General features: G+C 38.8%; 1 protein-coding gene across 1 annotated transcript in view; it reads right to left on the bottom strand.

The window, feature by feature from the left end:
- Positions 1-13,640: 13,640 nt before the first annotated feature.
- LOC139719462 (vesicular inhibitory amino acid transporter-like) overlaps positions 13,641-24,362 on the bottom strand; it is a 57,075-nt gene continuing 46,353 nt past the window's right edge. Inside the window, exon 2 of the mRNA XM_071630875.1 lies at positions 13,641-14,816. Coding sequence (XP_071486976.1) covers positions 13,641-14,816 — 1,176 coding nt within the window. The remainder of the gene's footprint in view (positions 14,817-24,362) is intronic.

Here is a 24,362-nt window from a genome sequence, read left to right as displayed (position 1 = left end):
TGGGAGATGAGGATTGACCGTTCTCACCTTTTTTCTTAAGATTGACTCAGCAAAGTTATGTGTCTATGGAGACACCTACTGAAGAGCCTGATGATAGAAAGGAGGCGGGGGGGGGGGGGCTGGGAGGGGGGAAGCATGGGAATTGAGGGGCACTTGGTGATGGGATATTTGTATTGCATTACTATCATGTGAATTGTACTGCCAAAATCATGATGACGGGTGTGGAGAAAGCACATTTGGAGCTCGTCCAGCATTGTTTCCTTCTTTCAGGTAAAGATTTTTTTGATACCCATTTATAAGTGAGATTGAATGAAAATAGCCGCGGTTACACCAGCAAAACTTTGGAAAGGTTAACTTTGAGAACACTTCGCGAAGTTTGTTCATCCATTCACACTGACGGCCAAGATTTTCGAAGTTTCAGTTCTCAATAAGTTTTCAGAGTTTTGGTCACTGGTGCACATGTGTTATACCAAAGAAAGTGCATGCCATCTTACAGCTCTGGAGGCACAACAAACAGGTTCCGGTTGACTTGTCACGTGATGTACACTATGGTTTGCAAAGTTTAAGCTGTATGTGTTCAGACTGCACAAACTTTGTGAAGATTTTAGGGGGTTCAGGAAATATCCCTGGTTTTCACAAGAAGTTTTGAAAGAGGTTTTCAGGAAGTTGCGTTCAGACTTGCTAAACTTTTAGAACTTAAACTTGAAGAACTTGAACATACACTAAGTTCTGCCAGTGTAACCACGACTTATTTGTGGCAAGATGCTCATTTGGTAATCCCAAATTTCTATGAGGAACTTTGAAGAAAAGGATGGAGCCTGTATTCAATAGATGCTATTCAGTTTTGCTGGCTAAGCCGTCATCTTTTTTTGGCTTTTCAAAATCCGCTTCAGGAACATTGTGTCAAACAGCAGTGGAACTCTAGTGCTAATCTTGAGTCCTTTACACTTGTGCCACGAGAAATTCATAGCAGGTTTATTCATTACCCAAACTAGATCTTGAGTCGTATTAACTAGAGATGATTCTGCAATTAATGGCAAGATTACAATAACATATTGACTGCTCAAATCACCAGGGGTGGTATTCTGAAAATCTTCCTAAGTTTCTTCCTGAGTTTCTTCCTTAGTCAGAAACTTAGGAAGTGCCTAGGAAAGACAAAATTGGTATTCTGAAATTTCTTCCTAGGCACTTCTTAATGCAAATTAGACCATCCTTATCCCCGCCCACGTCCTTTCCTAAGCCAATACAAAATGCCGTATCATAAGGGACCAACCAATGACAATCGCATATTACTATGACGTAGGGTCAAATACACGAGTGCGCGGCATGTCCCCTTTCTCACGCTCATTTCGCGCATCAAAGTACATGTGCGCGCAATGACTGACAAGCGCGCCTATCATGATGCTTGCAGTTTGCTATTCTTAACAACGTGCTTAGGACAGGGGTGGAGCTTTCCTAAATATTTTCCTAAAATTCTTTCCTAAGTGCATTCTAGAATACCAACTTCTTCCTAAGTCAGAAATTTGCATATTCCCGCCCCCTTCCTAAGTTTCTTCCTTAGTCTACTTAGGAAGAAACTTAGGAAGATTTTCAGAATACCACTTAGGAAAAAATCCTGACTTGGGAAGAAATTTCTTCCTAGGAAGGATTTCAGAATACCACCCCAGAGGTCTAGTATGGTAAGCCATTTACATAAATTCATGATCTTTAATGTAGCGAAATCAATCTTCATACTGACATGCTTCAGGCTAATTACCTGGCGTTGAAGTTGATTGCAAATCACCTTTAACCCGTTGAGGATGGGCTGATTTTGCTACAACAAGCATTTCCCATAGACACTTGCCTGAGTATACCCAGGACTAGTCGTCAATGGGTTAAAGACCCGAACCTGGGGAGCAGGCCTCGAATTTCGCCAGTTTTAGGGACAGGCAATTTTTGGTTTTAGGGGCACTCTCTCTCAAAATTTTTTAAGGGCAGCGAGGAAAAGTTGCAGTAAGCATGGTAATTTTGAGAGAGGCATTGCGGCAAGTAGATAGGGCATTGCGGCAAATTGCCTTTTGCCTCCCGGGTAATTCGAGGCCTGCTGGGGAGACATGGGTGGCCCAATTGAATCGATTTTCATCCCCTGCCCACCAGGGTTCATTCAAGAATCACAGCTATAGCGCACCTCAGCGAATATGTGTGTCAAAGCATAGTATATGCTTATGGGCAACGGTCAATTCCAGTGGAGTTCCTTCGGGTATATGTGTACTTCCATAGAGATCAGTGATTTAAAGCTGCACACACATCCGAGCAAACCATCTTTCCAACTCCGGAGTGGTATTCCTACGCTGCCCAGGTCTTCACCATTACTTGTAATATACACACAGCTAGACTTGCCATAGTGGTCACCTGTCTTTAGCAGCCCCCTCCTAATGGTACCCTGTCCAGTGCGACCAGCAGTTCCACTTTCAATATCTCAAAAAGGGGGCACTCATTTGATCTGAAGATACAATATGTCCCCCACCCCACCAACCTTTAAAATGATATAAAAAAGAAAAAAACATTTAGTCTCTCCTGCATAGCACATGAACTCAATATATTGGAATGACTGTTATTATAATCCCATTTCCAAATTGTAGACAGATTTTTAATCTCCATCTAGAAGTCATTATTTATCCCCCCCCCCTTGTTTTTTTTTCACCCGAAATCATTTGACCTTCCTATGGAGTGCTACTTCTGAACAAAAACATTTAATTTATCACTTTGAGTAACTGCCTCCCTCTTCCTCAGTGGAACCTTGTTCAAATTAGGTCAAATATAGCGAGATATATGTACCTGATTTTATGGAATAGGGCCTAATTTTGTAGGTCCCATTCCTGTTTTATCATTTTGTTGTTTTTTCAGCTCTTATTTTACATGTAACAAGCTACGAGCTATGAGGCCTTTCAATGGTCCCAAGGAGCTCATTAAAATGAGGTTCATCTGTGAAAATATTGTCATGTACCTGGTATTTGGGAGGGGTGGGGGAGAGATTGTATACTGTATGTCCCAAAAAAATTACAACAGGACCCTCTGCAATGATAACTTTAAAAGTAGTGAATCAATCCAAATGCAATGTCAGGGTATGAAACTATAACTTATTACTCACGTCTTCCAGAAAACCCCTTTCGATTTGCGTCAGTGGTCAAAGAGAAATGAGAATTTTGTAGAGCATGTCAGGAATCCTTTCCCTCCAAGTTCTGTCCATTGTGTTCATTCAAGTGCTAAACGTGCAGAATCAGACCCATGACATGCTTTACATTTCCCTATGACCACTTAACCAAATTGAATGGGGTTTTCTGCAAATTATAGCAAAGATGTTATATTTCAAAACCCTAAAATTGCATTCAGACAGTTTAATCATATTGGAAGTTATCAATGCAAAAGTCTGGTTGTAATTTTTTTAAGGAACATACTGTACTTTACAAATTCTTAAAAGGACAGGTTCACCTTCATATACATGTGGATTGAGTGAAGGCAACGATGTTAGTAAAACACATCAGTGAAAGTTTGGGGAAAATCCGACAATCCGTTCAAAAGTTATGAATTTTTAAAATATCTGTGCAATCACTGCTGGAGGAGAAGACTACTTCAGTGTATGATGTCACATGCGTATAACGATATAAGGAAAATAAAAAGAGAATTTCACAAAACTTGACTTTTTGAATAAAGTGCACATTTCCTCGACTTGTAATAGGGGTAATATTATTCCCCCTGACTTCTGAAAGAGAGAAGTTGAGTGTTCTTTTATTATGTGAGAAAAGTGAGAATATCTTGAATTATCTTTATACTTTCTTTATATAGTTGTACTCATATGACATCACAAGCTATAGTAGTCTTCTCATTCAGCCGTGACTGAGCAGAAACTTCAAAAATTCATAACTTTTGAACGGATTGTCAGATTTTCCTCAAACTCTCATTGATGTGTTCTACTAATATTGCTGCATTCACTCAACCCACATGTCTATGAAGGTGAACTTGTCCTTTAAAGGTATGGCCAGACAGAAAGCAATTGAAATGAGATTTAATTTGAAATAATTTAACAATAGTATTACATACATGGTCATCAGGTAGTATAGCGACCTGAAGATAGATATGTCAAAATTATGGACAAATGATAAATGATGTAATGTAAGATGGTGCTTGTGTACATGTATATACAAAATCAATGATAGTGTTGGCCCTTGTATGTGCATAAGTTGTGTTCATTGATGATAGTGTATATTTTGTAAATATGATGATTCCTTTTTCAATTACGTTGTAAATAAAATCCATGTAACAAAGGAAAACAAATGTCTCATGTTGGCTTGTTCTTTGAGTTCTCTCCCCTTAAAGGTATTGTTTACCATTGGGAGCAGTAATTTAAAAAATGTTCGAGTTATCACATTTTATGCATATGAAGAGTTTGTTCGCAAAAACCGATAAGTCCATTTTTGAAGATTTTGAAGTACGGTCTCTGTCATGAAGTAAAAAATAATACCTTTTAAATGATATATTGGTCACTACTTATAAAGGTACATTTTTGAAGTAATTGTCAAAAGAAACAAACATTTTCTTATTATTCTCTTTATTTTTCTTGACCTTAAATCGCAAATACATGTATCTCCATTTGGCAAATAGGACTTAGCGGTTTTTGCGAACAAACTCTTCATATATTATGTGTAGGTCAGTTGTATCACAAAACATCCTACCGCATAAAAACTTTGCAATAATGCCACAAATATAAGGAGATATTACTAATTTTCTCAATAAACCATAATTATATCTTTGTAGATGGTTTAGTCTAGAAACAATTCTGTTATAACTATATTGTTCACATTTTGTATATTAACAATATTGGACTTACCATTGATTATACTGACTCACATTTTTACACTGTTTTTATTCTATACATGTACACTGTACTTGCATTTTTGAAGCACTAAAGCTAAGTTTTGTTTCATCTGCAAATGGTAAATAATTTAGGACTACAATACATGAACTCATGTTGTTGTGCATCCTGCATTGCACTTGCATAGGAAAAACCCTAATACTGTTCAATGTATCACCATTTGATTTACAAGTATGATTCTTTCATTCTTCACAAAAATACAATGAACTGCTGTTAGCAATCATGACTTTCATTGTAAAAGCCTATGCAAAGATCCCCCACCTATATCTTCAGCCACACAACATGGAGCATACAAACGCATATGAGCATGTGGGGGGGGGGGGGGAGGTCCTGATTTCTTCATGTGCAGTCGGGGGCATTCAAAGAGGTTATAATATTGACCTATTCGGTTTTCAACCATTGTAAGTTATTTCGGTCAAGGGGGGGGGGGCTTCCATAAGAAGACAATAAGAATCAATTATAAGGGTTATGCAATGATGTCGGGTGCATTGCTGTCAACTGTGTCAGAGCATAAATGTACAATATTATTGTTAGGCATGCTGAAGCCCCACAGTGGTGGCTGAATGTTTAAAAAAAATGAAAATAAGAATAAACAGCATCTAAACCTACTCGCGACCTCTTTTGGCGCCGCGCATGACACCCACAACCCACATGACTACCCACAAAAGATACAGAAGGAGAAGAAGAAGAAGAAGAAGAAGAAGAAGAAGAAGAAGAAGAAGAAGAAGAAGAAGAAGAAGAAGAAGAAGAAGAAGAAGATGAGAGCAAACTACAATGTATGAATAATCCATATCATGCATTTGACAATAGATGGCGCTCTAAGGTGATCTCTGGTTTATGTCTGGTTTATGTATCGCTCGCTTTGTCAAGTCTCTGCAGCTCTGCAGCTGTCGGGCTCACACGGCCCTGACACGGGGAATTATTTACCCGTAGAGACGTGTGTTAAAATTCGAAATTCAAAAAGTTCGGTAAAATAGCTGGGAGAAATTAGATTTTTATCTTCACTAACCTGGATAAGTGAGATATACCCTTTCATTCCTCAATTTATTTCCAAGGTGGGTTCTTCAGCTCAAACTCTGTCCAAGGGTCCGCAAAGCCAGACTACTAGTTCTTTTCACTCAAAAAAAAATCACCTATTTTCTGTACATGCACCCAATGAAATTATAGTCTCTTCAAATTCCATGAGAAAAGCTTTCCTCTTCCAACCAAAATACAGTTTGTAGAGGAATTCATACTCAATATCTGCCAAACTTTTTTTTTTTTTTTTGCCAAACTGCATTATTAATTTATTCATTTATTTTGGTATCTTTGGGACGATTTTGTGAAGGGGTCAGGGACATTCCATTTTATTTACAGGTGTGAGCCCTGTATGTTGTTTCATTTCCTATTGTGTCGGAAAAAACGAAAACACTAAGTTGTTTAAGCACTTTGAGAGAGGGAGAGAGGGAGAGAGAGGGAGAGAATCTATGGGCATGCATGCATGTGTGTGTGTGTCTGTCTGTCTGTCTATGTCTGTAGCTGTAAGCGGGGCCATGTGTCTGTGTGTACACTTTCAGGTTTCTCTTCTTAGGATGCCGAGATGAAATACATACTAGTAGTAAAATGAAACGAATGAGACTCTAAAAGTGACAAGAGTGTTCAAACAAAACTGCCTGAGATAGGGATTTAATGATGCCCTTTTATCTTAATTTCATCGCGGAAGAGAAATGAAAATTGACGAATGTCATTATTCATACGTAGAGGTGAACAGGTTCAAGACAAAAACCCTAACTTCAGACATTAAACCCGAATGCTGCATATACTGGATACTGAAATGCCCATAGACTTAATACACAGGCCACCAGGTCTCGTGGGGAACGGGTTAATTTTGCAATGTTATTGCAAAATTCAGGAAACAAGAATAACTATTACATGTAGTTGTTTGTGTTTTATTTATTTGTTCTATAAACATTCATTATTGCAACATGCTGCAATTGCACACATCCTTATGATGGGCTCCCAAGAAGGATTTTTTTTTTTTTTTTAAAGCAGTCATTGCCTATCAACCGGTATTGTGAGGTATTCTATATGGACGGTATATAGTCAAGCGACAAGCGACAGTGTCGCCCTTTTATTACTGCTTCCATTGCATAAAATCTATATATCTCTCTCCCCATCTCTCCCTCTCTTCCCCCCTCTCTCTCTCGTGCTTTGTTCTACGTAATCATATACATAATTATTATAGATAATATATACATAATTATGTATGACGGGTCTCTCTCCCTTTCTTCTCTTCTTTCTTCTCTAGATTTAAGTCTCCTGTCCAATTTGAGTCGCCATGGCAGCCAGCGGCGTCTCGTTTCCATGGTTTCGATAAATTTAGAGGACAATATACTCGCTGATCACTGCGATCATTCGAAATCCCCCTGACCGTCAATACTAATTATTGGTCAACTGGTGATTTAATTTCATCGTTTCTGCGAGTGATCAATCCGAAAGACATTGTTGATTGATTGGAATGAAAATCGCGGTTTTTATAACTTGTTGATTTTCACAGAACAAGAAGGAAACCATCAAATTAATAGATGGGAAATTTCACTATCGCTAAAGATTATCTTATCCTCGGTTGTACTCAATCTCTTTAAAAAAAAAAAAGAATGGTTATTACAGGTGGCTAAAATGATGAGTGAAGTATTGTTCGAGCCTCATCCTTTCATATCACATTCTATTACACATTATTCAGCTGAAGTATAGCCTACTTACCCACAAATCTTCAAATATTATCTTATTGAATCATAAAGAGAAGAATTAATATTTATAGCCTGATATCATTTTTGAGTAATGTTAAAATTATGATTACTGATGTGTAGTGTGTGACAGTTTGTGATAACATGTATATCTTACTGCGTTTACCATACGAATCAATGAAGGAGCTGTCAGACATAGATACCTCGGCTAATTTGTATCAATTTTTGTAATAATCTCATTCCATTTAACTATTATTGACTTTTATGTGATAGACGTTCCTTGATGTTTTAAGATAGTTGATATCAATTGAATGCAGTTTTAATCTAAGATTATCAGAAAGCAAACAATGATTAGAAAACCATGCAACTGATAAACTCCACTGGTAATTCTTGTTCTAACACACTCTCTACCGGGAAGAGCGTCCCATGCACAGCCATGACGGCTGCGGTGTCAAACGCTGAAGATGTTCAGAGAGAACTATGATCGATATATACGTGATGTGATGTGATGTGATGTGGTGTGGTGTGGTGTGGTGTGGTGTGGTGTGGTGTGGTGTGGTGTGGTGTGGTGTGGTGTGGTGTGATGTGATGTGATGTGGTGTGATGTGAGGTGGTGTGGTGTGGTGTGGTGTGGTGTGGTGTGATGTGATGTGATGTGATGTGATGTGACGTGACGTGACGTGACGTGGTGTGATGTGATGTGATGTGATGTGATGTGATGTGATGTGATGTGATGTGATGTGATGTGATGTGATGTGATGTGATGTGATGTGATGTGATGTGATGTGATGTGATGTGTTGTGATGTGATGTGATGTGATGTGATGTGATGTGATGTGATGTGATGTGATGTGATGTGATGTGATGTGATGTGATGTGATGTGATGTGATGTGATGTGATGTGATGTGATGTGATGGGATGTGATGTGATGTGATGTGATGTGATGTGAGGTGGTGTGATATGATATGTTATAATGATGATAATAATTATGATATTTTTCTCTGTTATTACATTCGGTTATATTGTAATGCGACATATTATATCATATGTTATTATTTATTATCATTAATTATCATCTATTAGGTTACATTCACTTCAACATTGGAAATTATCATGTATATACATGTATTATATATATACATATATATATATATATATATATATATATATATATATATACATACATGTGTGTGTGTGTGTGTGTGTACATGCATAGATAATATTTAAGTTGTGTTGTGTTGTGTTGTGTTGTGTGTGTATGTAGAAAAAGAGCTAATTAAAAAGGAAAGTAAAGCGAAAGAAGAAAAAAGTGTATGAAGATTATCCATGATATTTTCCATTAGCCTACACTCAGTCCAGCTCAATATTTTGAATCAAAACAAAGTAGATGAAGTCTATAATAAACTAATGACCACATAACGTTTCTTTGTTTACCACACAGAAGTTTAATTTCTGTACATTGCTTAATGACACAAGCTTATCATTAAGAAAGGAAATGGTACAGAAGAAATAACATTCCACTGAATCAACAGATTCCGCTATTCATTGCACCACAGGCAAATATATTACTATGACAAATATATAAATAACCATATCTACTTTGCTTTGATTATCATTCCAATAAACACATTTATTCCGCATGCCTCATCTTCGAGGTCATTGCAGAGAATGGTAAGAACAACACCTGTTCTTCATAAAATTAAAGTGCAACATTAGATCAATAAGGTGGAGGGATTATGAAATAGTTATATGTATGACCAAAGAAAAGAAAATCCTTTTCTAACCCCATGCAGAAGCTGTCATACGGAATAATATCGTGATGTCTCCTTGTTGGTGTAGTCGGAAAGTGACACAATAGTCCAACCAACCAATTCAAAATCCTTTAACAGGTAAGAATTAAAAAAAAACACAATAAAAACACCGTGTCATGGTAGCATCCATTTCAAACTTAACAAAAGTGTCGAGAACACGGAAGTTACTATCTAAGACGTATAATAATCTCATAAGGTTTCATGTAATCGTCTTAAGATTAAGTGCAAAATAAACTTGCACGCAATTTTTTAAGGGGTGGTACAGTTTCGGTTGAGATGGCGCTTCAGGCTTCCAACGTTTTTTGATGATGACTTTTTTAAAAGTAATGAGAAAGCGCTTATGAAATATGAAAGAGCATATAATTCTAAATATAATTCAAAGTTTATTTGATGAAAAGTGGTTTAATGATGACTGAGATATCCAAACCAAAGCCATCGTGATAAAAGATGGGACCCTTTGCACCTTTTATTAGGATTACTTTGTTTTACTTTGTTTTTTAGTATCTAAGCCAGTCCAAAACAGATTTTGATCAAATAAACTTTGAATTCCTCCTAAAATTGTATGCTGTTTAACATTTTTCATAAAGTGGTTTCTATGTATATCTTGCAGAAAGTTAAAAGCTGAATCCTCACCTCAACCAATACATCCCTTTAACTAGATAGCAACAAAATATGATATGTGGCAAAACATTTAACGTTTGACCCTAAGACAGACATCGCAAAGTTATCACATTGATAATTAGTCGACAACAATGGCAGAACGTGGCTGATGAGATATCACAAAGATGCACATTTCGTTTTAAGACTACAATCTTAAATTTGAATTCTAGCTGATTTGACCTACATTATGTATATCCAGCATGCTTTTACAGCTTCTGAAACTCTCGGAATAATAATCATTACATCATGGTGAGTGACGTCATCGTTTCCTTGACCACGCATCGCACAAAAGCGTAGTGATACAGTTGTGACGTCATGCTCTGCTCCAACCAATGCTAATGAAGAACATGACTCAAGCAACTATTCATCCAGTTCAGTTTTAAGATCGAACTTATCCCCATGCAGTATCCACAAACAAGGCGACTGACTAGTCATGAATAATTGCCAATTGTAATAATATCCCTTTATCTGGAAAATAGTCGCATACTGAACAAGTCGTAAACATGCAGATATCTGCAATGTGTTATGGCTAATTCGAATGACACGAACTGACGAAGCTCCTCGGCTCCTACGTTATAAACACGATCTAGTCCCACTGGTTAGTTCGGCTAGTTTGCAGTAGGCCTATACACGTTTACGTTTCGTGACATCATTTTCCTGTCAAAAGAATTCGTTATTGCCTAGAATACACGTTGCATTCTTAGTCTGGCTGAAATCACCAGCTAAGCCAAAAATATTGATAGAGTAATATAAACAGCAACACTGAGACTACAACAATGATATCAACAATGATTCAACAACTACAAAGCTTCGGACTAAAGAAGAAACTTAAACAAAGGCGAAAGCGTTCCTGAATACACTTGCTAGCCCGGGTGAAATGTGAAAAGTAATTGTGGGTGTAACATTTTATTCCGTCTGCCTTCAAATGACAAGGTTTTTTAAAAAAAAATATAATAGTCAATGATTTACGTCAAATCTTTGACACTAACTTTTTTCTATATCATGTTATCTAAAAATTGAGTGAGGACTGTAATCTGTTTTTCTTCTGTTAATATTAATTATTACTTATTAATAAGACTGTTTTGGTACTGGATTGTGGTGATACAGCAAATTCTTCAGATGCATATAATTTTTACTAAGTATAGGATGCGTTTGTGTCTTCTACTTTTTCTTTGCCGCCAACAATCATGGTAAACAATTCAAAAAAGGAGGCAGTAATGGAGCTAAAATCAGTACACGAAAAACAATCAAACAAACAGAATTTGTCATTGAACAGAAAATCTGAAGTAAGTAATGCCAAAGCACATTTGGCATGAACTCTGGTTACACGACTTTCTTCCAATTATAAATTTCAGTCGTACGCCGGAAGGCGGGGATGAGGATGGGTGGGTGGTATGTCTTCTAACCCATTATTACCTTTCTGACATTATTTGCGGCATCTTTGATTTCAAATCGAAAGATGCATTATTCTGTAATTTCATGTAACTCCTTCCAGCTATAATTACATTGTACTAACAAACCTGTTTCAAATCCCTCTTGCACATCGCTTTACACTGGCAATCTTTTCTGAGTAAATTTGTTAATAACATTTCTCTTCCCAACCCCACCCCACAGCGCCATGTTTGGAAGAATTTGTGCGAATGTTTCATATACCATGGGGCGTGTGTTTTACACCTACCTCCATTTTGCAGTTGGTTTGTCTGTTTGGGAGTTCCTTCTTGCAAATGTTAATTGAGTAACAGCTCAAGATGACAGTATGCCAAATTTCCAATATACGCAAGTCATCATCATACAGTATGTCAATAATGAATCAATAATACTCTGTAACATACTCAATAAATGAAATCAAACCCACAAATGAAAATTAATCGTTCCCCATTCCTAAAAAAACGAGCAAGCGCATTTCAGAACAGAAAGCTGTGCAAGGCAGGGACTTATCAAGGGTCAGTTTCATAAGGTTACATTAATAAAAATAAAAGATAACGAACACAACGACAGTGATGATGAAACAATCAGAATAAACTGATGATAGCATTACCAATATTGTTATTGTTATTATTATCATTATCATAATGATCACACTTTTCTTAAACTCAACCTTGATAATAAATCAATAAAGATGATAACTAAGTTGATATTATGATAACAATGATTATGTCAAAACAAAGGGATGATATCTGTAACGCCTGAATGAAGTAGAACCAAATTCAATAAAAAACGAAAACTAAATAAACTGCTATTTCTTACGACCAAAATGAGAGCTATATAGGCATACACTTTTATCTAAAATCTAGCACGTGAAGATGCATAGGGCCTACCGAATGCGGGAGAAAATTTTTGGGAAAAAACCTAACAACTTGATGAGAAAGAGGATATTGGAGGGCAAGAGAGAGATTAAAAAAAACAAAAGAAAGAGTAAGAAACAAAAAGATGGAAAAGGAGGGCTGCTAATTGCTGCTTTCAGATGACTTCATGAAGGACGAACAATGCGTTAATATAACACTGACATCTGTTTTTGAAATCTCAGCGACAGAAGTCTATAACAAAATTACTCAGATCAAGGGAGCTAAGGTATATAAAGTTCCATGTTAAGACCAAGCTATTGGCCTAAAGTTTACATTACAGAGCATGAATTATAAAGATAAGATAAGAATTTCATTAATTGATCAGTATCTATGTAATTGCACTCCATTCTTAAGATAAACCTATCGTTCGAAACTTAGTACTTTTTGGATTTTTTTTTTCTCTGCTGACGTCTATTTTTTTTTTTGATGTGTTATGTTGGTTTGTTTTGTTTCGTTATTAATTCTCGTGTCAATTTCTAAAGACCTCTTCATTCTGTTTCCGAACCTGCTTCAGTAATCAAATAACGGTCGCATGGAGTGAATTTTCAAAAAGCCTGCAAGGATGTGTGTGTGTGTGTGTGTGTGTGTGTGTGTGTGTGTTTGTCGAGTCATTTGATTTGGAAGTATTGTGTACTCTGACAGAGTAACCTATCTCTATCTAAATTTAAAGGCATGAATAGATTGAAAGAAAAAAATGTGTCTTTAACAGTTTTTCTTACTGCTTCGATTTCCCGTCTCAAGTTAGAGTGTAAGGTTATCTGAATGGTTCGGGAACATCCAATTTTGATGAATAATACCTAATTTGAAAGCAAAGAATCCCTTCTTTTAAAAGGTAATCTTATCTCAAAGTCCTAGCTGACGGTTGCTATATCAATTGTGATGAAGGGTCAAAGCTGAGGAATGAGGTGACTGCAAAAAAAAAATGTAGTCTTAAGAATCAATTTGATCCATCGATAAATTCAGAGCATTTTACACATCAGCATTGTCAAAGATATTTGCTTAAACATTATCCCACAACGCTTTGGTCAGTCTTTGCCACTTTGTTCCGTCTCACAATATAAGAGTTAGAAATCAAGCAATGTGAAGTTTACACATAACAAATGTAGACTCATATGATATTTTTTTTCCTCAAAAGAACACATTCGACAGTTTTTTAATGAAATTTTTGTCATTCTAGCAGACGCAATTATGAATCAAGGTATGTTTTTACGAGTGCCTCGAATGAATAAATAATTCCTATACATCCACAGCCACAGCCGGACATCATTATGACAATATCCAAAGCTTTTCTCCACCATTTTAGTTCATGCCACTTTAGCTTTAGATGGAACCAACAGGGCCAAACAAACGACAGCATCGTCCCCGTGAAACTTCCTATAAGCCCCATCAGAATGGCAAAATGCGGGATAAAAACGGCTAAGAGGAGACTAGCGCAGATGACGAGAATACGCAGAGGGATGGCCCAAATATTGAGCATTCCATCCTGCGCGTAGCAGGACGGTAGGACGGTCGCAGGACGGCCTTGGAAAAACGCCCTCTCAAGAAGTTCCACGGCTGCGAAATATGGAAGAGGGAAAGAGAGAAGGGCCTTCGCTACTAGGACGATGTTCACAACCATACGAAACGACTGGGTCGGGAGGTTATCCGTGATGACCTCCTCCGTGCTGTGTCCAAAGGTCAGGTAGCACACGTAGGCAAAGAAGGCCTTGAAGAAGCCAGCAAGCCCGTGAGTCCAGTACATCATGATTTTGAACCTCGAGCGATCAACCATGCTTCCCTCCAGACTGGGCAGGAAGATGTGAGACGTGTAGCTGAAGACAACGATGCCGAGAGACACGGGGAAGTAATGGATGTGGATCCGGACGCTGGTGTCACTCCAGTGCCAGTGCTTGACCTGGACGAAACAAAAGCCGATGATGATGACGTTGATGATGATGTGGGCGATGGTGTTGCCGAAGCTGGAGCGGGAGACGGCCTTAAGGTTGCGCAGGAAAGCGCAGGGCAGGGCAAAGAAGCACGCCAGGATGGTCCAGGCGCTCTCCCGGAAGGGCGTGTGCCGGAAGGTATTGGAGAGAAGATCACCGCAGAGCACCAGGTACAGGATACACGTCATAATGAGTTCAATGAACTGAGCCGTGTGCACGATCCTGGAGGCGAAACGTTTCCCCCACACCTCCTCCGCGATGGACACGTACGTCGCTCGCACCCGAACCTTCTCCCCAGTGATGGCGTTGGTGTCGTAGAGACACTGGACCAGGATTAAACCTGTGTAGCAGGTGATGACGGCAGTGAGGATCAGGGACAGGATACTCCAGTAACCACCGTGGAGGACTGCGTACGGGAGTGCGACGAGGAACATTCCCTGTAGGAAGATAAGAAGAAGAAAGTATAGTACCCTCTAGTATTCAGACATAATCACTGTTCATCCCTCCCCATTTAAACACGAAACGGAAGCCCCCACAAACATACATGCACCAGGCAAGGCTTAACACAACATCGTAGGGTACATGAAACAATTCAATGAAATGGATGGTCCCCATGATCTCTGCAACTTTAAGGAAACATGAACCAACTTTTGGTTTACACACGACGCCTCGAGCATGTAAAGTTCTACCCATCACGCGGGTCGAAAAACCAGTAGAAACCAGTAGAAACCAGCTGACATTTTTAACTGGTCTTTAGTGGTTCTACCTGGTTTTAACTGGTTTCAACTAGTACCAGTTGAAGTTATACTGGTACCAGTTGCACAGATCTTTGTGTCAAAGCAGGGAGGTGAGAGCTCACATCCCTGGTCAAAGTTGCATAGGCACACACACACACACACACACACACACACACACACACACACACACACACACACACACAATTACACCCACACACTTTGTAACAAAGAAACACTTACCCCTCCCAGGTCCTCCCCTCACCCCATCCCCCTTCCTACTCACACACAGACACATAGACCAAGAAATCCCACAATTCCTCCACTCTCGGTAACTTAAAGGAAACCAAAACCCAAAGAGAAATGTGAATTGAGTGAGAGCAGCAACATTAGTAGAACATATCAGTGAAAGTTTGAGGAAAATCGGACAATCGATGCAAAAGTTATGAATTTTTAAAGTTTTGGTGTTGGAACAGCTGGATGAGGAGACTACTAGAGGTTATGGCGTCATGTGTGGACAACTATATAAAGAAAATATAAAAGGAATTCCAAAAAAATTCACTTTTCTAGCATAATGAAAGAGCGGGTCTAGGACATTTTACTACCCCCTGTATAGAAAACCACCCTCCGGATAACTGCAACCCGGAAAATTACCCCCAGGACAATTCCCCCTTAGGGCAACTACCCCCCCCCCCCCCCCGACAACTACCCTCCTAGGGCAATTACCCTCCATGGCAATTTGAGGGGGTTTCTCCAACCAACAGTGGGACAACCAAAGGTCCATCAATGTTAACCCTTTATGTGAAAGAGACTTTACACATCAGTGTGCACAACGCCAAGGGATTCTTGTACCAAGCGGTACTCGAAGCACGCATAAAATTCAACATTTTTCTTGAGAAGGATCCCTAGATTTCACTTATTTTTCCACGATAACATCCTATTGCAATTAAAAAGAAAAAAAAATCAACAGCAACTACTACCTTTTGTGAGAAGAAAGCCTGAGTTTTTACATTCCCAATGAGGCTATCAGCCCAGTCAAGCCATGCTAAATCAATAATGTACTGCCTTTTAAAAAAAAATGATTATGATAAATGTTTTATAATGATTATGTTAACATGCAGGCCTAGACAGAACTTTTGTATTGCTCCTTTATTATTTGGTTGTGTTTTGTTTAAAAATTTCAAAACCATGTAATTTATTTTGATTTGATTTGAGAAGCAGAATAAATGCGAACAAATGAACGAAATAGTGTCAGGTTACTCTGTGGCTTTGTCTGCCCATCATCCACCTGTCTCTTCCGTTTGATTGGATGTCCCTCTGTCTATTAGATGGCATCATACTCTTTCTGGTATAAGGTGTGGCTGGTTTCACCAGGTGACCTTCTTGCGGCATGGAGTTATCATCAGTATAATGTGAATGAATTAGAGTGATGGCAGAATAATAATGTTCCCACATTACGGTAGATCGACGTTTTTGGAAGAGTCTTTACTTTCAGCAATTTTCCATGTTCGTTAAATCATTAAAATCATTAAAAAGAAAAGATACTGGCTAATATCTATAGATGTGACATACAACTTTGTCTATATAACCATGAATATATTTATAATAATGTATAATTGTATATCTGTGGGTGTGCGTGTGGGTGTGTATGTTTGTGTTCGTGTGTGTTTGCATAGTCAGTAGAAGCAGGAACCCCTTTGAAAATAACAGTCTTTACCAGATTATTTTACTAACGCAAAATAGGATGATTAAGGCACTGAATGTGTAAAGAGCCTGTGCTTGTCTATAACTTTTTAAGACTGGTGAACATTCGATTTTACTGTGTACGAGCAATGTTGACCGTGTCTTGCAGCACTCGAGAACTCGATACCATGTCGGTCGGTGGAAACAGGAATGTTTTTGCGTGACGTCACGCGGTCAAAGCTGAGAAAACAACAATCCACTGCGGGCAATGATTGGACCAACTCTTCGTAACCCAACTTCGACTATCAGCTTTGCTTGTTAAGGAGAATTTGACATGGCTCGAACGACAGAGCTTTGTGCGCGAGGCATATTCTCCTTTTACATCCTGTCTGCAATGCCTATGAGGACAAAAACACTTTCAATTTAAACGACCTAATGATGCACTGTTGCCCCCCCCCCCCCAACCATCTAAAGAACATTTCGAGTTATTGATGAGTCTCGCTGCTCAGTTTGCTATTATTCTTTCAATAAGAACTACAGTGAAAACAAAAAATCCCTTAAGTCATTTATATGTTTTACTCCTTTAACTCTGTGGAAACTAATCATTAAAAAGTGCTTAGCCTTGAGTAAGGTGGATTCAAACTATAGCTGTAATTCTTACAGAGGTAATAGGTCTCCAATTTAATTGAGTTTAAACGCACGATGTAAAAACGTTCAAAGAACAAGATCATGGCGCAAATATACAAGAGAAGGCACAAAATGGAGTTCATTTTGAAGCCTACGCTCTGATCATCAATAAACGGGTTATGATTACATTGTACTAGAAAGGAACATTGTACAAGTAAGGTACATTGTAAACGTAAGGTACAATATTGTACATGCAAAACAGAATCCGCAGCCTTTCAGAAGGTTCTCCCACGACAATGTGCCAAGGAACTTACAAATGCATGGATATATTGATTTCTGTTACCCTACTTGACTTTTATGTTTGCCCTCTTCTACTGTTCCTTGAAAACCGTAAATGCCACTCTGCATGTAAAGTTATTTTAAACTGCAGTTGTACCCATGCTGTTGGAATCACTATAAGTTTGTTTCATATAGCCCTTATTCAATTTCAATCTCTTCTCATATTTCTCAAGAATAGTCATTGAGAAATACAGAAATACACAATCACCGAAAGTGAGAAAATTAAATGAGAGGATGGAGGATAACAGATGGACACCATGGTTATTCCCGACAAAGAAAGTCCCGACGAGAAGATTCCCGAAAAGAAGTGCAAGCAGCTTGGCGGGAACGCGGGCAGTGGACTCACGCACTTTTTTGCTGCCTGTATGAATTGATCGATTGGCGGGAAAGGTCTGCGTAGCGTGGTGATCGAGCGACAAACAGGCAGACTAAACGACTGTGATTGGACGCCAAGGTAAGAGTAAGAGAGGCCGAAATATCGCGTTCCGTGACTCCACGACATGATAGATATGGTGCAGGTCACCCTATGCATTTCCCGGCTCAATGTTCTTCTGACAAGGGGACTCGACTTCTCATTCCAAATGCAGTCAGTATCATATTGAACTGCATTTGATATAACTAAATCCCACTGGGATGAACTGCGTGGGATTGATTTGATTGTTACGAATTGACATCGTCGTCAATTAGAGAACTTCCAATTGCTATAAAGCATTTGAAGGTAACAGTATTTCAGTCCTTTCTTGTGTTTGTTAAACTGCTCATTTGTGTTCATTGTTATCTCTTCGAACGATGTCAGTTGTATTACCTTTATACTAGCGATCTATTCATTTTTTGTTGTTATTGATGAATCTGTGATACATAATAATACAGTTTCAATGTTTGTGATATCTATTTAGTATATTCATATTGTATCTGAGTCTCCAGTTTCCATAAAGCTTATACGCAATTTTGGTCTAAAGTGTACAATATATGTTGAACGTATGCACATCTTGACACAGTGACCCCCCCCCCCCCAAAAAAAAAAAGAAAAGAAAAGAGAAGTAGAAATTAACAAAACTTCAAAAAACTGCACACTTCTTTCTTTCTTTCTTTCTTTCTTTCTTTCTTTCTTTCTTTCTTTCTTTCTTTCTTTCTTTCATTCATTCATTGTTTCCTTTTTTTTTTGGTCGTTCCGATAACCACGAGTCGTTTCCACCATTTGTTGAAAGGGTAAATTATATTGGGTAGAGTTATGGGTATCACCTGTGGTCTTCAAACTTTATTGTCTCAGGGAAAGTCGGTCACATTTCTACAAGTTAAGACAACTTCTATACCAAACTATATCACACCTCAAGATGACCAGATCTGCACTTCGAGGAAGGCTGATAATATAGGAAGTCAGTAGATAAGGTGCGAAGCGGTATCTTAAAAAAAATCAAGCAAATTGGTTACAAAAAACTACCCATACGTCATTTTCAGGCTGAGGTGTCCATGGCGTATACAAGAAAACAACTTATTCCTTACTGACTAACGTGCATTCTGTCATTGATGCTTGCAATGATCGACTATCATTGATATCCGACAGTTCATAATGCAATAGTCTTCTTTTTCCAGGATAGCCTCGTCAGTGTTGCCACTGCTCTACCAGAGGGCCCTGTCATTATCATTACCCTAGTGTTGCCAGGTACACATATATACACTCTGGTCGAGAGGGACATGTTGGGTAAAAACATCTTGTCTAAGGACAAAAGCACTGGACGGGATTCGAACTCATGTCCTCCGATTTGAATTTGGAGATCCACTATGCCACAGTGCCCCCAAAACATAGGCACCTACTATACACAGAGGTCATGTGCTATACACGCAAAATTATTGTCATATATTTCGGTCACCATTGGTTGATTAACCTCTGTTGCTAGGTTGCTGGGAGAATGAATTATATTATCAGGATGCATAAGTAGGCTAACATGATGGCATGAGTCAGATTCTTCGCATCCTCTGACATAATGCGTATATATATCATCGGTCTGGCTCTGCTCCAACAAACGAGCAACGCCGGCAGGGAAATTACAATACAGTGTATGACAATTTTTCAACGCTTCTAAAGTTAACGGAAACGCTTCTAAGTTAACAGCAACGCATAAATCAACTTCTTTGCATGAATTAACTCTGGATTATATGACTGGTCTGTACCCACTGATACAGCTCACCACATGAGCTCCTTCACCGTATAACCGTTACTGTAAAGTTGGGCAAGCCGGGGCAGTGGGCGTCACGGTGCAGCTGACAGAACAGGGTTTTTAGAACCGGAATTAGGTTGCGATCAGTTGGATAATCGTTCGACATACTGCCGTTATCCGACAGGCAAAGAAACAGAATTGAAAGATAAAGAACGAAACGGAGACATTGTAGATAGAATGCTGTGTCGGGCGCACACGAGAACATACAAAGGGAGAGAGAAAAGAGAAAGAGAAAAAAAGTATATATACAGGGAGGGAGAGATCGAGAGAAAGAAAAATAGAGAGATAAGGGGGGAGGAGAGAGAGAGAGAGAGGGAGAGAGAGAGAGAGAGAGAGATAGAGAGGGGGGGGGGGGGGGAGAGAGAGAAAGGAGTGGGAAGATAACAAGGACAAGCAAAAAAAGCCGGAAGAAATTTTGTTTCACTTACAGTGCGAGGGTAGGAGCAGGAGCTCCAGCATTCAGGAAGGGCGCGAAAATTAAGAGATCGAGACAGAAAGATAGATAAATAGACAGATAGATTGATAGATAGATAGATAGATAGATAGATAGATAGATAAATAGAAAGGGAGGGGGCGGAGAAGACTAGAGAGATTACAATAAAGATAACAAAAGACCTTAAGCAGTATTATTTCGTTTATAGGCCTACATATGCGACTTTGAATGCTTTTTTTTCTCTTCATGACGATTCCAACCTTATACTCACATGTTCGGTGGGATTGATACTAAGACTTATAACCTTGGGCGATAAAGTTGCACTGAACTGCATGTGTGTGTGTGTGTGCTTGTTCATATGTAGGAAGGGGTGGCGAGGGAGAGAGAGAGAGAGAGAGGGTGTATGTGTGTGCTGTACTATTTTCATTTCATTTGTTTCAATGAAAAGTGACATGTGTGTTTCAGTTATTACGCTATTAAAGGGATGGTAAAGATTTGGTTGAGACTGGAAATCAGGTTTTACCTTTTTGTAAGAAAATTAGAAACCACCTATATGAAATATAAAAGAGCATATCATTCTAAGAGGACTAAAAGTTTATTTGATAAAAATCGGGTTTGAATTGGCTGAGATATCCGAGAAACAAAGAGATTCAAATAAAAGGTGGAACCAACCTTTTATTAGAACCACTTTGTTTTGCTTTGTTCTTGGATGTCTCAGCCATTTTAAAACCGATTTTCATCAAATAAACTTTAATTCCTCTTCGAATTGTATGCCCTTTATATTTCTTATGGTGTTTTTCATTTATCTTACAAAAAGTTAAAACCTGAATTCCCAACTCAACCAAAACTATACTATCACTTTTTATTTCCAAGTACATATAAAAGGAACTTGGTTTTGTTGCGATGTACAGTAATACCAAATTGAATGCTACTTTTATATTATTGGAATGTAATGAGTAAATAATGTTTTAAAAAAGCAAAAACATTATATTGTAATGTGCAAAGTATGGTGAAACGAAGCTCAAGCGAAAAAAGAATAAATTGATTTTTGTTGTTTTTCCTTTCAGAAAAAAAAAATCAAAACATGGAAATAAAAGTATTATGGACGTGAAAATTCTAAGATTCGAGTATTTCAACTCTTCTCACACGAACCGAGTTTGGGGGAGGGGTCGCAAGAGAGGATGAGTGGAGATAAGATTCTTCAGGGTTTCTGTAAATTTGTTACGTGTTCTGTTACTGTCGTCGTACTTACACAACCCCTGGGAAAGAAAACAAGAGAGAGAGAAAGAGAGTGAAAGAGACAATAAGAGAGGATGAGGGGGGGGGGGGTTGGAGGGAGAAAATGGGGGCTTCGAGAGGGAGAGAGGGAAGAATAAGAAGAGACAATAAAAGGGAAGAGAGAAAGATGGACAGTAGAGAGTGATCCGAGTGACTGGGGGAGAGATTTGAAACATATAAAGAAAGAGATAGGGAGAGACAGAGAGAGATGAAGAGACAAGGAAAGAGAGAGTAGGAGAGAAGGGGTGGGGGAGGGAGAGAGAAAGAAAAAAATGGAGAAAAAAAAGTAGGGGAAGAGCCAGGCAAGAAACAGATTAAGGGTAGACGCTGGCCCTTGCGATGATTTCCAGAATCTGTTGTTTTCCCTCGCTGTCGCCGTGATTACACAACTGCGCAAAGTACATAGTGCGGCTTTCATCGCTTCGCGCTCGCGCGTTTTTCCCCGCCTGACAACACCATCTATCACGACCGAGATCAGATATGGCTGCTTGGGTTGCCAGCTGCCTCGTCGGGGCTACACTAGTAACAAGCTTTGGCGTCGGATGAATCAAAGTGTGGTATGAATGAGGAAAAGTTTGTTACAAAATGTTTATGCGTTGGTATGTGTGCGTATATACACATATCAGTATTAGGGCTTCTACTGATGATTATGAATAGTGTGTAGATCTTAATCTTAACACGTGCACTAATACATAGTATGTCTTACATACACGGGTTATATCTTTGTATGCATATTGAAATATTTGTGTTTGTGCGTGTGCGAGCATGATGATACTCAATCCTATCAAGTAGGCGTCATATGCATTTTCTTTTTTAATAAGAGAACACGTCGGAACATTGCGCAAGAGAATAATTTTCAAAATTTCTAAAAACTTATTGTATGAGATTTTGATGTCGTTTTCAGGGGGGGGGGGATTTTTTGCACAAAACATAGGAATACATAGGGTGCAACCACGTTGGGGCAACCACTTTGGCCACCCCTTTTTTACCCCGGAAGTGGCATCAGAAGATGCGCTGAAGGCTTTTTTTTTTTTCTTGTTAGCTGATGAAACCCAGAAGTGGCCTCCAGAAATATAAACTGGGCCTCCCACTTTTAAAACATGGCGCCAACCGTAGTCTTAGCTAAAGAGGGAAAGATGCAACTAATCCGGAGAAAATTTAAAAGGAAATATAATGTGGATCCCTCACGATTGCCAGGGGTAATGTACAAAGAGGAGCTTCGCAATAATGGGGCAAAGAAGTCTACGTGGGGTATGTCTTGGTAGTAGATCTTGAAAGCAGGTGGGCGTGGTGACAGGGAGCTGGAAGACAAGAAACAGGGTCTCGAAGTGGATGTAAAGATGTAGATATGGATTTAGAGATGGCTTATAGCTATAGTTGCAAGCAAAGTGCATGATTGACGGAAGATGTGTGCGGTGACCGTCACAGATCTAACGTCAGCGTTCTTGAGGCGCATAATAGTGAGCTTTAGAACTTCGACGGTAACCTACTACGCACTGTAATTTGGATAAGTGTGTGTGTGTGTGTGTGTGTGTGTGTGCTTTAACTGGACAGTGCATGTTCAACGGAAGTAGCTGATCCTCAAAGATTCACTAGTGGTTGATTACCCCTACCTAACCTCACACACACACACACACACACACACACACGGAACCCTAATCACAATCAACAATAATAACAACAACGCACAGATAAACTCGGCAAGAGGGACGATTTCTGATGTCTAAATGCACGTGCTGCACAACTGTCCAAATCCACGTCCGCTAAGTCTACAAAGCAGTTGTTCCTCATCATCATTTGCTTTCAACCAGGTTCCTGTCTTTCCATTCGATTCCGAAAATCATCTACAAGTCAGAAAATGTAAGATCGGGAGACCACCTGCCAGCCCCAACTGCAATGCTTCTTGGAAGATTACATCAGAGATCGAAAAATCAGACATTTCATGGTCCATATCAGGTGGTATCAGTGTGTAAGACCAGCTGTCCCGTGGTCTTTATTCCTCTCGCACCCCATCGATCAGTCCGTCTTGAGGTTGTGCCATCTTTACCTCGTGTATTCCAGAAATTGTGCTACTTCTTGAGCATTGCTCGCTGTTTGAGGATATGATATGAAATAATGAATAGAAGAAGATGTGATGGGTGCTTCCCAGTGTTCCATGCTTGTACTGATTTCCCTTTTCCACTCGTGTACAAAACAAAAGACAAAAATGTTGAAACAGTTACTTTTTGGGAGCATCTTCATATCTTCAGTAGATAACTGAGGAGTTTAGCATTTCGGATCATCTCCTCTGTAAAATTCTGAACATTAATAAACTTAAAATTTGGTATTCCCTTAAATCGTTTAATGAGCACATATTTCTGAATGCATGTGTATGTGCTTTTCCGTGTGTGTGTGTGTGTGTGTGTGTGTGTGTGTGTGTTAGTGTGTCCTCCAAAAGCAGAAAAGGAATTAAAATAAATGAGATTTGATCCAGAAAAATGCAGGTTTTCTGCGTTAGTGTAAGTAGCATGACACTCACCAACGGCAACAATATGAGTTCAACGGTAAAAATGAGAGGTTAATCATTCACGCATAGTCTTACACACACACACAAACACACACACACAAACACACACACACACACACACACATATATATATATATTTTTTTTTATATAGATGTAAATATATA

This window comes from Diadema antillarum, unplaced genomic scaffold (genome assembly GCF_040938485.1).
Source record: "Diadema antillarum isolate AM-2024a unplaced genomic scaffold, OU_Dant_1.0 scf00000111, whole genome shotgun sequence".
Lineage (NCBI taxonomy): Eukaryota > Metazoa > Echinodermata > Echinoidea > Diadematoida > Diadematidae > Diadema > Diadema antillarum.
The sequence above is the reverse complement of the archived record's forward strand: the minus strand, read 5'-3'. Positions and strand labels throughout refer to the sequence as shown.